This window comes from Cyprinodon variegatus, unplaced genomic scaffold (assembly GCF_000732505.1).
Source record: "Cyprinodon variegatus isolate N-32 unplaced genomic scaffold, C_variegatus-1.0 Scaffold458, whole genome shotgun sequence".
Classification (NCBI taxonomy): domain Eukaryota; kingdom Metazoa; phylum Chordata; class Actinopteri; order Cyprinodontiformes; family Cyprinodontidae; genus Cyprinodon; species Cyprinodon variegatus.
In genome coordinates this window covers 379328-397655 of record NW_015150911.1, presented here as the reverse complement: position 1 = coordinate 397655, position 18328 = coordinate 379328, and the positions used below count along the sequence as shown (strand labels likewise).

General features: G+C 40.0%; 1 protein-coding gene across 5 annotated transcripts in view; it reads right to left on the bottom strand.

Annotated features, from left to right (window-relative positions):
- ehbp1 (EH domain binding protein 1) overlaps positions 1 to 18328 on the bottom strand; it is a 183162-nt gene that overhangs the window by 93784 nt on the left and 71050 nt on the right. For all 5 annotated transcript variants that reach the window (XM_015389429.1, XM_015389428.1, XM_015389431.1 and 2 more), the window contains 2 exons: positions 6043 to 6221; positions 4185 to 4233 (listed from right to left, as the gene is read on the bottom strand). In XM_015389429.1, coding sequence (XP_015244915.1) covers positions 4185 to 4233; positions 6043 to 6221 — 228 coding nt within the window. The remainder of the gene's footprint in view (positions 1 to 4184; positions 4234 to 6042; positions 6222 to 18328) is intronic.

The following is an 18328-nucleotide window of genomic DNA, read 5'->3' as shown; positions in this document are numbered from 1 at the left end:
GTTTATTATTTATTGTTTTCTGATTCACATTAGCATCAGCAGCATGCTGCTTCCTTTATTCTGCCTGGGGTCAGGTAAACGAAAGAGGCAGGATCATATTTACAAAAAAAATAAATAAATATCACATTAAAATACAAGGTATTAAAGTAACACAGAAGGATGACGAAAAACTCTTACTGGTGTTCTCCTGACCCAGGAGGCTTTTAAATAAAAGACTATAAATAGTCCAAAAGAGCTTCCGGACTCTTTAACAACCTAACAATACAGAATATTTCTGCTGCATTGATGCTAACAGAATAATGATTAATCACCGAAATCAGGTAAATAGTTCCTCTGTGATTCAATTATGCCAGCTAAGTGTCGAAAGTTTGGAGTGGAGTGGTGGCTCACTCCTTAATAATGCACATGGAAATGCTTTAAGATAACCATTCCTCTATTCATTGCTGTCGTCTATATGCCAGGTTAATCTCAGATCTTTTATTCCTTCATTTTTATTATTTGTTAACACTTTGGATCAGTGTCAGTATCAAGAGGCACTAACCCTGGCCTTACAGAAGTTGCAAAGGCATTAGGTCTCCTGTAGGTTTGGACAACAGTAAGCGCCATTGGCAGAAGGTCTGCTTTTCACAGCAGAGTCTGAGGACCAAAAATAGATTCCAGGAGACAAGCAGTTACTTTAGGACAGGGGTCGGCAAACGCAGCTCCAGAGCCGTATGCGTCTCTTTAATGCCCCCCCTTAGGGTCCCAGGAGCTTTTAAAAAAATGTATGAAAATGGAAAAATGTGGATTTTTTGTTAGTTTTAATATGGTTTGCAGGAGGTCAAACAAACATTCATTATGTTTCATTTTTGTCAACAAAGACTTGTGTCATAGCCTGGAACAGACGTTTCAGTGCAGCTCAGTGCCAGGCAGGTCGCAGCTCCAGACAGATTTGTTTTTTTGGGTCCAATATGGCTCTTTAAACAGTGTGTCCACAGGGACGCCGTGCAGCGGGGTGTAGGAAACTAAAAATGACGAATTAGGCTGTGCATACCTGATGGACGGTTCAAACGTAAAGAAAGCTTAAGGGTGGATGAGGGCCCATCATTCTATAGTAATTCCTGAGCTCATTGCCCAGCACCATGGAGTTTCACTGGTACTGGGTCAGTAAAATGCAAAAATTGCCGGTTCTTTTCACAGATGCTAGCATGTTAGCGCTGAGTTCAATGGACACATCATGCTGCAACTTCGTTAGCATGATGGGTTTGGTGGTGGGCTGGTGTTGGCGTGGGGAGGCATATCTACAGAGGGACAGGATAATGGGGAGCATCCCGACAGCCATTAGGTATCTCTGGCTCTTTGTTGGCCTCAAATGACAAAAGTTTGGCAGTGATGAAGACGCTCATACCTTTGCTTAGCCTGCACCTCATGGGAGTTTATTATCACTCTTGGCAAACTGGATCAGCTTTTTTCCTTTTCATTAGATAATGTAAAATATTTTTTTCCAGACACATTACCCATTCTGTATCAGCATGGATACCATTCATCTTTACTCTCTTTATATCTTTATGGTGTAGCGCTGTAAATGGAGGCTAGCTGCAGCACACTTTTTACAGTAGAGCAGCTATTCACAAGCTATCGCCTTGTACAGCATATTCCCCATATTACTTCTATCTAACCAATTTCTTCAGGGCTACTCGAGCACCTGGAGGGAGGTGAGGGCAGTTAGTAGATATGGGACTGGCTCTCTGCCTCTCCTTCCACTGTGGTTATTGTCAACAGGGTAGCATTCATGCCTAACAGGGCCACCAGAGGTTATCGCTCAGCCAGAGTGTGTATGAGAAGAGGAAATCAAGCTGCAGGAACCCAACGCGTATCGTTCTGTGTAGCCCTTGGGGCCGATGAGGGGACGTTTGTGTGCTGTGCCTATATAGGTGTGTAGTGAGGGGACAAAAAATGGGATGTGCATCTGTGAATTCTGCAAACAGAGGAGGGAAATGTGCAAACAGAGCAGGGGGGGGGGGACATTGAGCTGTGCAAAGATTCACCTAAAGAGTAAATGTGCAGGTGTGATGAAGTAGAGCTACAGGAATAAATTACGGAGTTTACAAGTTCTGCGTGGAAGTAACATAAATCAGCAAAGGGTTTAAGAGACACACTGGAATTATGGAGCATATTAGGGCAGAGAGATTAATGTGTGTTTCTACACATTTCTTTATTCTAACCAAATAAATTCATGCAGTGATATTTTCTATTTGTGCAGAATGATTACAAACACTTGAAATCCATCTTACTCGTTTTCTCTTTGCATTTTTGATAGAATATAAAAAGTACATCAAAATGAACAATTAACTTCTCAAATACGTGACGTAACATCCTTAAGGGCAGATTATACTTCTGCAACCGCACACATCAAATGTCGCTTGGGTCTGGTGGCAAACCAGTTTTGCTGGTATGCTTCTGCACCGTCGTTCTGGAATTTTTAGGGACGCACAGCAGTTTCCCGCCAAAGTGCAAGGGGGAGCCTATTGGAGAACTCGCGAGAACTTCGACGGATGGTCACGAGAACTTTGGCGGCGTGGGCCGAAGTGTTTATCTTCCAAAAAAAATTATGGTGCGTCTGCAAGATATCATAGTCACTGAGATGGATCTAGAGTTGCTAGACATCGAAGAGGAACAGGTTCTGTTAATGGAGTTGCAAAAAGACCGATTAACCTTTCGTCGTAGTTTTCCATTGTAGTTTTTCCTCGGTTTTTAAAAATGGCCCGCTCGGCAGAGGAAGTGAACCCGAAGTGAACCGGAAGTGAGATTTCGGGGATTATTTCTCACTCAAATCGCGTCATACATATATGCAGACACTTGTGTCTTGTAGATAAGAAGATGATGTAAAGAACCATACCAAATATTGCGTGCTAAAAACCGAGGAAATAAGTATTAGGAAGTGAATATTAGCAAGATGTTGATAATAAGCTATGACCAGCCAACTTTTCTGATGTCAACAACCGGACGTTATGGCCGATTTTCTAATCATGGAATATTTTTATTACGAATATGCTGGATTACTTTTAATCTGTGGACCCTTATGGACGAATGGAGTGTAAACAATTGAAGGTTGGATTTAGAAGACGGCTTCTGGATGCCTTCAAAGGTATGTTGTCGTGTCTGCTTTGTCATGTTTATATTTTCCCATGCTGCTAAACCTGTGTTAATTGTGCTGTGGTGCTCGCTGTGTCCATAAAATTATCTTGGTGGTTGAATTGTGAAGAATCTAAGCTTTCCAATGCTGTCTAACATGTCTATATTGGTAAAAATCGGTGGAATTTTCATGCGTTCTGAGTTACTCTAAAAACTCAAACCTCTAAGGTTAAGGGTCTTGCTCAGGGACCCAGAGTGGCAGTCTGTGGGAGTGGGGCTCGAACTCAGAACCTCAGGATTCCAAGCTCTATGCCCTAACCACTAGGCCGCCACTCCCCGCAAATATGACTTTATTTGCATGATAATTATCTAATTCTGAATTTCATAATTTAATGCACCATTCAAAAAATGAAAATGTATTAAATAAGTTTTTGGTTAAATGTATCATATAGATATAGCTGTCTAACTATTTCCATCTTAGCTCTCCGTACCCCTCAGGGGTCACATCCTGAGGAACCATAAAACGCCTCGCTAGACATCTTGTGACCTCCCAGTGTTTCTGAACCTTACTTTGGAGGCTCCTGTTTACAACACAAATAAACCACATTAAAGAAAGAAAAAAGACCAACATATTAATCCTAATAAGGCCCATTAGAAAATGAAATGTGGGTCATAGTTAATGCAGCTAGAAGTGAAAATATAGTATCCGAGCAGCTTGGATTCCGGCACCAAGTCTGATGACACCACTAGCTTCTCTACCGACAAACTTGAAGCAGATACCCCCCCCCTCCCCACTGCCACCAGGTGACTAAGTCCTGCTTTGGACACAAGCACACACGTCGCAGCAGGGGTGGAAGTTTTTAACACGCTGGCACCAAAGCATATCTCTACCATTACACAAATTCGCTCGTCATGTCACGCGTTGCCACCATCCTCCACTCAAACTGTGTAAAGATGCAAACACACTTCATCCTGGGATTAATGGGCAGGTCTCTAAATAAGACCAAATGGAGAGGAGGATGGGAGGGGAGGTGTGTGCTGAGAAGAGCCCAGCGGTGGCTGCCTCTTACCTTTTTGTTGTTTTCTTTAATATCCTGAGGATTGAGCGACTTGTAGTCTCTGAAAGAACAGTGGGGAGGAAGGGGAGAACGGTAAACAGAGCAGCACAGTGGAGGAACAGATGAGTTTAAATATGCGTCACATGTAATGGTATTAGAACGGTAACATGCAATTTCAGAGCAGAGTAATCAACAGAACTAATAGAGTGGAAAACGTGTAAAAATAACTCACTGGAGGGCATAAAAACACACACACACACACATATATATATATATATATATATATATATATATATATATATATATATATATATATAAATGCTCACAGAGCAGAGTTTCAATAAACTATCTTGTATATGTGTGCTCCTGGCACGGGCCTGGTAAAGATCCTCATGGTCTGATAAGCTCCAGTAAAAACAACACGTTTAACCAAATAACCTTATTTCCATCCAAATTTAAGAGAATTAAAAAAAAACATGATTTAATCCAAGTCCTTCTACTGGTTCATTACTTTATTCAAACCAGCTTTATTTCTACTTGAATAACTCTTCTACTTTCCACAATAAAATTAGTTTAGAATATTGTTTACTATTGTCTTAAAACCTGGCATTTTCAAGTGTTCAAGATAATAAACATTAACAGATCTTGAAGATCATTATCGTTTTAGCTACAGTTAGATTTATTTCACCATTTTCTGTTCCCTTTATTATTAATATAATAAATAAAAGATGTTATACTATTTAGCAGGAGAATTTCTGTTTTACATTACCTACATCTCTATGAAAAGAAGGATTTAAATGATTGGGAATATTTTTGACTTTATAAGTTGTGAATATCATCTGTAGCTGTTCTGCATCATAACCATTTTGTTTTCTCAGAAATGTTTCAAAGGAGCAGAATTTTCTGAAAATCCCAGCTTCCTTTTTTTTAGCTGGCCATCACTGTGCAGCAACGGGTGGGGGAAGGGAGAGTGTTGCAGTCACTCCAGAACATTCCTGATTTCTCATTAAAAGGACTTTATACATCAGAGATCCCAAAAAATAATTGGTAAAACTAGACGCCTTATAACAGCATCATGCAGCAAAATCCTAAGAAACTTTCACATCTCCAAACATTTCTGATTAAATTTCAACATTTTTACTGAAGATTTTTGAAAACTCAAAGAAATATTTAACTACTTCAAAGGTAACTAGTTCCTAAAATCTGTACTTTCTGAAGACAATATAGTCAAGTCTTACATCATTGGACTAATTATTGTTCTGGAATAATTTCTAAATGTTTAGACTTTCAAAATAAGGGCTAAAGCTTCCAACTGTGAACCAGACTAATGCTCATTTGCAGCGTCTTTTAGTGGGTTTTTGTTGGTATTCTAACCAGACCAATTTTCACCTGAACAAAGGGCTGTGTTAAACCTGCATTTCAAATGTACTAAAGCCCAAAAAAGTTCTAAAATGGCTCCTTTTTATGTATGAATAATCTGGGATTTAGTCAATGATCTAACAACCTAAAAGCTTATAGGTCAGATGTTAAAACTGAGGTGTGTTGTGGAAAAGCAAGCCTAAACCAGTGTAAAAAGATGCAGCACTATTGTTTTTTTAGGGAATAAAAAAAATGGAAGAAGCAATTTTCCTACATTTAAGCTTATGGCTTCTATATTCGAGATCTGAAAAATGGTCGAGTAGATTTTGTATTTTTAAAGATTCTTCCAGGCTGTGTAGGAACCCTATATATATCATATGTTTTCTAGTGTGACCTTGGAATATTTAAAAATGCTTTGGAATATTTAAACCCGCTGCCGCGCACTTTATGCCTTCTAATAAATGATTTTCTGCAGAAAATAAGCTTCAGTTTCCGTGTGAATGAGTCGTACATGAGGTCCGGCCTGAAATGGTGCAGAATGGCACAGAAGGCCAGTCCGTTCCTCCAGGAGGTGGTGAAGTTGGTGATCTTCACCCCGCGGTAGTTCTTGGTGACCTCACGGCACCAGGCCAGCAGGGATTGGCTGGCGTTGGGTTTCCCTCCCAGAACCGGACTTGGGGCAGGGCTGGGCTGCAGGCAGAGACAAGAGGAAAGGAATTAAAATATTTAGGTTCTAATGCAACACAAACTGAGCACATATTCAATAATCTTGCATGGCATATTGTTTGTCATTTCTGCATTCTCCCTTCAGATGACAATAAAATCTTTATTTTTCAGTGAAATGTTTTACTCCACCATTGCTCAATCAATTAGCACGCCATCCTGGCACATAATGAGCTTTCACACACCCTACTGGAGGGTCATTCAGGAAGCAGCGTATGACCGTGAATAATGTAAACATCTTATTAATTAGCTTCGCCTTTGAAGCCTTATCTAGGCTGAACGCTTTCACCATAAGAAGCCTTTCCTCTCCAACAAATCCTTGGTATTGTGGAGACAGCCGAGCTGACGCTGAATCAGATGGATATTCACTGATCTAGTGACAAGGACAGTAACAGCTGGGTTATTCTCTCTGATCACTATGGAGAAATAATAAAACTACAATAATAGAGAGTTAATTTTATTAGTTTTACAGCAGAAACAGTTCAGGTTTTGTCTGCACTGAGACCAAGACGATAGCTTTTAGTGAACAGAACAACTGAATGGGAAAACACATTTGGCTATTGTCTTTGAGAACTTTTCAAAGTTGTATAAGAACTACAGAAATTTAATAGATTTGTTTTAACCTAAATAAACACATTTTCACTCCTGAAAGTTATTCGTATTTGGGTGAAATATACAAAAAAAAAATGTAAATAGCAATGAATAAATAAACACTTATAAAGAAAAAAAACAAAACATTTATTCCAGCCTCCCAGCTGTGGCCTGTCTGCCTGGGACTCTGGTCCCTAACAGAGAATGCTGTGGCTGGCCGACTATCGCCCTCTGTTGGAATCTTTGCACTACTACACAATCTGAAAATAAAACTTCAGAATTGAAGTGAAATTTTAAATAAAATTCATCAAACTATGATTATGTCAAAATATGCAGGATCTTTACAGCCAGTTAGCTCAATGTTAAAATCTGACATGCTTCAAGTAAATAAATAAACCTATTTGAAATATTAGTGGAACTAATTGAGAATAATCTGCCAGTTAGTTCATGTTTAACCTTTAACCACAATATCAAAGACTGAAGAGAGTCAGTAAGAAATGACAGAAAATAAAGGACGTCACTAGCAGTTATTTACAACCTTCGTATCAGAGTGTCTGTGTGTGTTAGTGATGCAGATCCCTGTGGCAGCCTTAGTACAGGGAGCCTGAGGGGCAGACACTTGACATTTCCGGCTCATCTTTAAAAGAGGGCCTTAACCTTTCCCCACAGCTTCTTCAAACACGTTTCAGAGGCTCCGACGGAACATTCGAGCCACAAAATAAAATGCAGAAAGACAACGAAAATGGAGGAATTGGATAAAATATTGGAAAAAGGTCAGATTTTCACAAAATAAAAAAATCTTTATCATTAAGCTAATTTTTAAATCAGCACAATATCTGTTTCTATATCTGCATCTCAATGTTTTATTGGGCTCTATGTGTGTGCTGGTGAAATGAGAGCTTCGGCATGGAGGGGTCTTCCTCCAGGCTTTTTCAAGAGACGGTTGAAAGTAGCTGTCTAATTTGAGCACTCTAATTACCTGGGATTAGAGACCAGGTGCTATTAAAGCAATTAAGACACACAGCACACTTCAGTGCTGCAGACCCTGCACCCTACCCGGCAGCTTTAATAACGCCGCCAGAAGGAAGAAAACAAAACAAAAACAATAGAAAAACACAGGTTAGGCATACTTATTGACAGAAAAGTTAGCAAGCCACAGAAAATGGAAACTAAACAAACATACAAGCTAACAAAAAATAAAAAAAGAAGATAGCTCATGAACTTGTTTTCTTTTGGTCAATAAGTGTAAAAAGGGTGGATCATGATAGAACATTTTAATTCAGGCAGATATCAATTACTGATGAGTTTTGTTTTAGATACTTGAAATAAAGACCAGGGAGAATCAGGTGGAGTTTAAACCTTACGCCTAAATGTAACCTTTAACCTTTGAAAAGTGGTCTGCCCTGCCTGCAACCTTGCTCTGCCTATTAATGAGAGGTTTACAGGCTAAATGGTTTCCTCTTTCTACATGACCCAGAATGCAAAGTGGGTCTGGATCAGAGTTTAGTCTACAGGACGTATTTTCTAATGATATTGATTAGCAGTCTGTTACCATACATATTAGTATTTTTTTTATTCCCTCGTATGAATTACAACAGCTAATATTCTCTAATCTTTACAAGAATAACACATCTGGAGATGATTAAGTTGATCTATTAATTTGAGCCGGTTCATTTTCTGCAGGATTAATTCAGAAAAATCTGTTAATGGTGGACTTCAAGTCTTCACACAGATACTTAAATCACACAGGCCATTCACAAACATGTTAATGCTTAAATCAACATAACATATTGATGGTTCTTTCTCCTGTTCTGTTCCAGGCTCACACCTCTGGCAGCTTCAAACAGCTCTTATCTCAGGTCCAACCTGGTAGCAAGTCTCTGCTGAGGGAAAAAACAATCCCCACACCATACTGCTGCCTATATTATTAGGCCATAAGGTGTTCAGGATTTCCTATATGCAGTGACTAGGAAGTTTGATTTTAAACCCAATCTGATTAGGGGACCTTCAGCCATGTTTTGTGCTTTAGGTAGGACTGAAAACAGGCCTTCTTCTGGCTTTTTTTGTGTCTGCAGCTGTTTTTATAAAGACAGAAGCCAATTGGTTGCATAGAAGTTTGATTTAAGCACCTCAGAGAACTGGTAGAACCCAAACACGTGCAACAGTTCACTAACCACATATCATTCTCCCTCATTACATTTCATAACAATGCAACACCTTCTGCTGGTTTATCACATTCAGTCACATTGAATTACTGAAAGTCTGTGGATTAATGCGTCTAAAAACGCCCTGTTTTTGTCAGAATACGCTTCATTAGTTTTTCTACGAAACCAGTAGTGACACAGTATCTAACCTGTGACAGGAGCATGACGCCAGCAGTTCATCACGGCCCCAGAACCGCCATCATTTTCTCAATCTGCAGTGCAGCCTGTTCCATTTACTCGTTTCTGATAAAGGTTTACAAAAACGCAGCAGCCAGTCACTCAAGCTTTCAAATGCATCAAATATTAAACAAATACCATATCGTCTGTAACAGGAGCCGGCTGTATTTCCTTAAGACACAAACACGGGGGGCGGGAGTGAAATTTTCATGAGGAGCAGAAATGCACCCTGACTTATCAAACAGTCCGCTGTCTCGCCTTAAGGAAGGTGTGTGAATGATTGTGCGAGTGTGTTTTATCGGGGTGTGTGTGTGTGTAAGGCTGATGCATCCGTGTAGCTAGCTCGGCTCAAGGGTAGGATTAGCGGAGAGCATTGCCTCGGCCCACAAACGTCCCATATTAAAAAATGAAAAGGCAACCTTCATTACTATCAGTGGCACATAACCTCCCCTCTTCCTTCGCCGCTGCTACTATTATACACAGCCTGAACAGTCCGGGCAGAAAATACAAGCCACTGACAAGAGATTCCATTATTCCTCATGCCTCCGTGTCAACAACATACATCTAAGGGGGCAGAGAAAGGAAGAGAGAGAGGGAACACTGAAGAAAGAGGTGGGTGTGGGAGCAGAGGGTGAAGCTCGTACAGATAGGAGGTAAGCAGGTGATGGAGGCGTTGGACTTCCTGTCAGGCCTGCTGTTTGGACGAGCTCTGATCTAACATGGCGTTACTGTGTAAAAAAGGTACATTTAGATTTAAAAGGTTCTTTTAAAATGTTAGAACGTAATTCATTTAAGTTCGTTGACGCTGAAGCCATTTTACTTAAGCTAGTCACACAGAGGCCAAGATCTAAAGCCAATATGTCTGAGGCGAGCACGGAGACATTAGATCTCTGAGAATTTCCAGCAGGTAGTTGATCCACGTTTCCTGTGGTTTAGCTGGGGGGGGGGGGGGTCTGACCAATTGGCTTCACTTGCTTTAAAGTCTCTATAAAATCTTCTTTAAGGTGCTGTTTTCTGTCTAAGTAACAGATTATTCGATTAACTAAATAATAGTTTGCTCCAGCTTTAAAGAAAATACTAATTATATACATTTCTGTCTATTGGAGGGATTCAACCAGGCGATGCAGAGTGTAATGTTGTCATACCAGCTGTAATAAACAGTAAGTAGAGGTTTTATTCACTAATTATCTCTGTTACCTTTATGCCACGGAACAGGATTTTTTTAATGTTTTATTCTTATGTACAGCTTACTGTTTTCTTTGGTTATAGAAATAAACTAGCCTAGCGCTGACCTCACATGAGTAATGGAACCAGGTCTTCCTCATGTCATAATAATAGTTCCCTCCATTAAAGACATTTCATCCCAGCGCTGCGTGTCCCAAGCCCATAACATCATCATGACCCCTCTCGAACCCAAACATGAACAGTTCTCCCTGCTGCCCTCTGGGAAGACGCTTCGCAGCATCCGATGCAGGTCCTGCAGATTCTGTAACAGCTTATTACCCACCCCCCATTAGACAGCTGAACTGTTAAAAAAACTCTAAATCATGTCACAGACTCTGCATCACACTAACAGCTCCAATCCAAAATTCAGCATATTTGCACCATTCTTATTTAAGCCTCTGAACTTCCATATCAATGCGTTTTTTGCACCAGTTTTTTTTTTTCTCCCACACTGTTTACATTTGATCACTGCTGCACTTTAGGGAATGGAAATGTTATGAGAGCTGCACAAAACGAAATTTAATATGACATATTCAATATGAAATGACAATAAAAGGTGTATAAGTCTAAGTCTAATGGTGTATTCAGGACAGAAGCAGCAGAAACAGCTGGTCAGCCTTGCGAGGTAAATGCTTGCTATGTCCAAACTCATTCGAGAAATATGTTTCTGTTAAGATGTTAAAGACTAAAAACTTCAAGGTGAAATATAGTAAAGTTGATTTGAAATTTTTTTATTTCAATTTTGCTAAATATTTGAAAAAAAAAAAATAATAATGTTGATGGAGCCAGTTCCCCACAGTCCCATGGACCCCCTACTGGTGAAAACTGGCCATTGCAGAAAGAGAACATACTTTAAGAGGTGCAGGAAGACCCGAGATTCCAGGGATTCTCATTTGCTGTTTTATAAGCTTCTAACTCAACAACCCAAAGCTCGCCTGTTGCAGCATCAGCAAGTCAAGAACTGTGGTATTTATGTCATTGACAAAGTTTTACTGTCATGTTTCCATAGGTTACATTAAGTCTTTCATCAGGAACAAAGCAATCCTATTGGTTGAAACAGAGATTGACAAACATGTAGTTTAAAACAAAAATAAAAACTCTGCCGCTACAGGAGTTGAAAGTGTTGGAGCGATTGAAACTGGCCTTTCGGAGACATAAAAAAGATACAAGTCAAACGCTTTAAGTGGCAGCTTTGTCTCTCCCTCTAGGGCATGACGCTTCAATGGAAACTTAACTGGCCTCAAACCAATGACATAAACCCACGACTCCGTGCAGAGACAAGAGCTTCCGTGTCTTTCCAATCTCACTTTCGAGCCTTCAAAGCAGTGTCAGAGTGTCAGATTTGAGGAGGTGTTGAATCTCATACTCTTTAAAACTTGTAATCCGCTCAAGGGAGCCTAGAGCGAAAAAAAAGAAAAGGAAGGGAGAAAAAAAAAAAAGCCCATCTAGACAGATACATACTGCAACGTGTATATAAACACAGACTTACTTTAAATGGCAATCAGTTTAAGGAGAGGGGTTCAAATAGATGGACAGGATTGTACAAAGGGAGACACTGAGAATATCTCCTTAATGGATTACAGTCTTTCATACAGGAGACTTACAGACACTATTTCAGATATAAGCATAAACACTGTAAAATATTCATTATCATCCCACCTGCTGCGAAAAAACAGGTTTAAATGGCTAGCTCCGATGCTGCTTGGTGTTTATTTTATTGCACCTTCAATCAAAACAAGCACTTTCCTTAATCTGGGCTTCATAAGTCTGACGTCCTCAAATTAGCGAGGAGAAAACAGAGTGGAAACGTGAATGATCACCTCACGTCATCTTAGCCATGAAATTGTGTGTTTGATTTCATCCGTCGCCTTCACGAGAGGCAGAGGGGATGGGACCTAGTCTAATCAAAAGTTCAATTATGTAAATGGAGATGTGGAGTGGATGGAACAATAAGAAAATGAGGAGGGGGGTGAGGACGGAACAGGAGAGGGGAGGGAATGTAGCGTGAAAAATAACACACATTAACATACAAAGGAAATATCGCTTTACGCTCATAATCACACGGAGGAGGGGGCTTCCCTTTCAGAGTCGCTCCGAAGAGAAAGTGAGTGTGCATTAATGTGACTGTACATGCAGAAGATGAGTAAAGTCAGGCTTGATTGTTTCAGGTCCTTTAACAGGTGGAATAATAAATATTTACACCTGCAGGCTGGTTTAATTCATTATCTGTCTGAAACATTAATTCTGGTCTTTCAATGAAGCATTTCAATCATTCTTTTTAATGACTGAAATTAATACATTAAGCACTACTAATACTTTTTACCAGATCTGCATTTAGGTTACGCTGAGGCAGAGACTGTATGCAACAATGAAGCACGGTGGTGGCTCCACTAAGATGAGGGTCTGTGTCAATGCCAATGCTTTGGTTCATCACAATACTGATAGGAATCATGGAGGAGATTCTAAAGGCTGGTTTATACTAAGGAACAAGGTTGTCTCCTCAGAAACCAGGAGACGACTTCAGAAACTCCAAAACTATAGGTGACCGCAAATAGTGCCGCAGACAGGAGGTCTCTGATTGGTCAAATCTACATCCGATCTACACTACGCATATTTCCTGTTTGGTACCTTACCGGCTTCTTTTGTTTGTATGACCGCCATTGTGGAAAACGACTCGTGAAGATGAACCAGCTAGAAGCTTGAGGTGCGCGCGAAGCTGCGACCCTTTTTCCACCTGGATCCCCACTCCTTTTCCCCCCCTCATGTCCCTCCGTTGTTGCACAAACTTGCCCCCACTTCCTCATCATCTATGCCTTATCTGGACCCACAGCTAGTTCGTTATTGTCCCTCTTGTGTTGTGGTGTGGAATAACATAGCATGGACCATGCTTCAATATAAATCAATTGGATTTAATAAATTGGATATAAATCAAAATGATCAGCAACAAGCTCACTGCGACACACCGCTGCGGGAGGATAACCAGCCCTTTACACTTTGACAGGTAGATCCAATCTGTCCCCAGAGAGGCATTCAGACAGCTGAATGATACCAAAACAGATCAGAGCTGCTTTCAGGAGTAAATCTGCTGAAAATTTTTAAAGCCATCAGGAGGCCACTATTAGAGGGACACCTCTAAACATCCTTGTATTTAAGTATTACCTGTGTATGTTGAATAAAACAGTTGTTCGTCCAGTTTTTTTTTTGTATTACATTAATAGAAGTTTTTTTGTTATAAAATAAATAATAATACCAATACCACCCTGGACTTGATGGCTGCTGTCATAATAATAAGACATGAAAACAGTTTAGAGGTGAAAAAGGTGAGAAGGATTAAACCCTTCTCTATGGGGATCTGGGTGCCATTGTCCTACAGAAAAACATTTTGAACTACTTCATTTAAAAGCACCAAACTAGAGAACTCTAATAGAATAATCAAGCAAAGTTACAAGACAGTATGAAGTTATGAATGTAGGGCCTTTAGATATTATCAGGGGTGGATTTTTTTTTCTCAGCACAGACATTTTTTTTTTGTTTCACCTCATATGAACTGATGATACTAACTTGGAGATAAAATCCCTCCTTCAACTTTGGGTCCAGACTCTGCAGGTGTCATAAGATAAGAAAGTAAACTAAACAAACTCTCTTTAGGGACCGATCTCTTCAACCTGGTGTTTTATACCTTCTAGATTTAATCTCAATCAGCTTTTAAGAAAAATTAGAATGGCACTTCTAAAAACAAGCTGCTGTTATAAATTTATATTGCACTAATCTTCTTTAACAGCAATCCTAAACAAACAAATTAGTGGTGCAATGGATTCAGAGATCAGACGTGGCGATAAGACCCCCATTGATCAATTAATCTAAGCCTGGGCAGCAAAAACTCATTAGGGGGACCACTTCAGGAATTATGTTCTGTAGGTAAGGAGGATGCGTGTGTACGTGGTTCTTAGGAGAGCTGCCACTAAACCCCCAACACCACATACTACCATTGTCCAGTACGGCATGGGTGCCCGAGTGATGAGAGGGATGATAGCACAGCCAATTAAAATGAACATAATTACAAAGTCACCCCGTTGACTCCTGATCAGAATACACATGCATCAACCAAGACAGACACTGAAGGACGACGCTGCAGTGGGGAGGAACTGTACATAAGCAGAGGAAACTGAGGAAGGAGCAAACGCAGACAGCAGAAACAGGAATCAACACAAAGAGATTAATGAGGGTTCAAAGTTTGTTGTTTATCATCATCATATGATTTTGTTGCGCCACAATTAGATTCATTACCTCATCGCTATTCGTTGTAAATGACAACTGGAAACAGAATTGAATTCAATCCAACTGCAAACGACAGGGAGGTCAGGATTTTACCTCGCTACGCCCCATACAGCTTTTGTCCACTTGGGGGTGGGGGGGTTACTAAGAGTTCTTTAGAACTGCTTTACACAAATTATTAAAAATTTAAAAAATAGGAAATGGAGGAAAGTTTTAACAAATGCGTTAAAACTTTAACATGTCAGTTAGTAATAACGTGCATAATAGCAGCATCTGGGAAGACATTGACAGTGGGAACAGCTGATCAGTAATGTGAGTAAAAGCTTGCTATGTCAGAACTAATTCAACAAAAGTGTTTCCATGTCCCATTTTGGCATCAACCCTACAAACAAGCGTAAAATATATTTGCGAACTTTTGGGATTTTTTTTGAATTTTTCCATTACCATCAAGCTTATCTAAGGCAATGCTTTATAATTTGCATTAGAAAAAGCTGATGGAAACAAACCTAGTGCCCAGATTATATGTTTCAATGGAGTGTTTATGCACAGAATACTGCTTAAAACAGTGTTTTAGTTGTTACCTTCGTAACGTTTACTGCATTGCCCATAGAGAATACAAGGGTCTTAAGGGGAAAACTGAAACATGTCTACCTCAGAGACTGCTTCACTCCAACCTGTTAAGAGTTGAGTTCTGAGGGTAATAAACTAAAACTCACTCAGAGTTCAAACTTCTCGAGATCTTCTTTTATTTATGTTAAAAACTCATAATTACACCATCTTATAGGACAAATTATGCACTTTAAATGCATGATAATGCCATTTTTCCTGTTTTAATGACTCTATGCCAGCCTAGAAGGTGGTACTTGAAAAACATATTACTCATGGATAAGCTACCATAAAAAAGTGTTTAAGCCAAACAAATCAAAGACTTTAGTAACCATTAAATTCAAATAATTGATCAAAGCACCTTCAATTTCTTTCAGCAGCCTTTAATTTGTTGACAGTTTATTCCTGAGAGCCAGAACATTCTTTTAAAGCAGCAGGCTAAGTAAAATAACAGATGAGTCGATGCAATCAGCTGGTTTCCCTTAGATAGAAAACTTTGAATCAATTTGACTGTAAAATCTGATTGAACTGTGTTGTGAATTGGCGCTACATAAATAAACTGAATTGAATTGAATTTATTCTCCATTGTAAAAAATCTATATTTTGGAATCTATACAGCAATAGGACGAAATGGTAAAATCTTTAGCCAATCAGATCAACTCCGAACAGGATTGAGAGCAATCAAATATAATGCTGCCACTCATTATCTGATGGAAAATTTGATTTTTCCAACTGTTTTAAATAGCACAATGTGGGGATCCAACACAGGGGGGTAAAGGAGGGAACTTGAAAAAACAACAAAAAAACCACGTTATTTAACACTCATTTTCATTTCCTCTTCCCTTATCTTGAGTTTGTGTGTGGCCCCAGATACTCTCAAACACTTGCACCTCATTTAAACATGAATATCAAAGGCTTATTCATCAAATAATTTGCTGTGTTTTTTTAATAGTGCAGTACGGTTGGGTTAATCCAATTAAAAATGAACTGAGGGCCACTCAAAGATGGCTAGAAGGATTGGCATAACTAAAGAGCTGTTTTTTTGAACATGCGGGAGGTCTCAGTCCGACAGGAGGTCCAAGGGCTTTTCAAGTGCACGGGCTTCTTTCTTCACCCGAAGTCCTCTTAAACTTCACCCCAGAACCCTGGATCCGCCTTGGTTTAAGCCCACACACACCTGGAGAACGGTGGCAGATTAAGGCCAGATTAAGATAAAGTTACCCCTTCTTGGGCTGCTATGTCATTCAAACCCGTGGCCTCTGTGGTCACTGGCTGGAAGGACCCACAAGACAAAAAGGACTGGTTTAATCATACACACAGAGGCAGGCACACACAGAGGACTTTCTGGTCATCCTCATAAGCCCTATTAGTCTGCTATAGAGCCTCTCATAGCCGACATCAATCATGGAGGGATTAGTCAATTCCCTCTCTAAATGAGTGGCGAGGGAAACTTCCCTTTAACTCCAAGCCAGGTCTCTTTCTTTTAGAGATTACAAAGCGATTTGTTTTCGTTTTCTCCCATCTTCATCATTCTCTGTTTGACTTGCTTTCATTTCTTCCTTCCTCTCGTGCTCACCGTATTTCTCACCCTCTCCTGCTTGCAGCTTGTGAGGTAATCCTTGGCAGATAAAACTAAGGAGGACTTACTAAAGGCAGATTACAAGCGGCACTTTGCGGAAGGCCCTTTTACACCAGTCAGAGCGGGTGCTGGGGAGAGCGAGCTATTTGCAGTGCTTAACTTGTGAACTCGACATGCATCCAGCAGAGGAAAAAAGGTGCAGAAATGATAGCCTGCATTACAGTTAAAGGATCAAAGAATATTCCACACAACACATGTAAGTGCATCCGAAGCACTGCAACGTGCCTTTTCATCAAAACAGAGTGGATAACTTCAACAGAAGTAGATTTTTTTTTCTTTTTTTCTTACAAATATTGGTAGCTCTCTGAAACAGGATTAACCATTTCAATCAGTTTATAATTGCTTCTCTGAAATCTATGTTTAATATTGTTGATCTACATATCTATTCCTAGGTAAACCTTAGGAAAAGAAGTACACAAACATTCCTTTCAAATAGCAGAGTGCAGGAGCTGGGGATGCCTTGTGCCGTTCTATTAACTTGATGACAGAGATGCCCCTCGGCCTGAAACAGCCACAGGAAGCCCCCTGATGGGGCCTAAACGGCATCGCAGAGGAAACCGTGTCTCTGCTCTCCCACAAGATCCAATGACAGCCCACTCAAACACACCGCAAATAAGGGTTGGGGAGGGGTCCATGCTGGGAAAAGTAGACTGAGAGGTAATGATGTAGCCCTACTCCTCTGAAGGATTATTCTCCTAATATTACACAGATTATGGAAAGGCTAACGTGGCCATAGAGGCCTCATTGCTTTGGTCTAAGAAGCATACTGCCCATTTTCTTCTAATAGAGTTTGAAAGAAAAAGCGACTCTATCCTTTCCAGAGAGTTCAATCTTTCCAGAGAAGCCAGAAAACTGTTAGTAAATAGCCAAATGTTCACAGTATAAAGGTCAGGTATAGCTAACAGACGAAAGGGAGGTCTTGGTGTCCTTGTTGGGCAATTTTACACTATATAAAGCTGTGGGTTCTTCTTTAATATCTCTAGCATCTGACTGAAGTAGTATACACATGATAGCAAATTAATAGCAGTTATGAAATCTAACTTCTTAAAGCCATCTTTCTCACTATGCTAAAAAACAGGCAATGATTATTTCTGTAACACAATCACTAAAAACACTTTAAAGAGTAACTCAACTCTTTTAGTCATATAAAACTGGGTTGGTAAAGGTTAGATTTATGGTAAGGGTCTGGGTTGGTAGGGTGTAGATTTAGGGTAAGGCTCTGGGTTGGTAGGGGTTAGATTTAGGGTAAGGCTCTGGNGGTTAGATTTATGGTAAGGGTCTGGGTTGGTAGGGTGTAGATTTAGGGTAAGGCTCTGGGTTGGTAGGGGTTAGATTTAGGGTAAGGCTCTGGGTTGGTA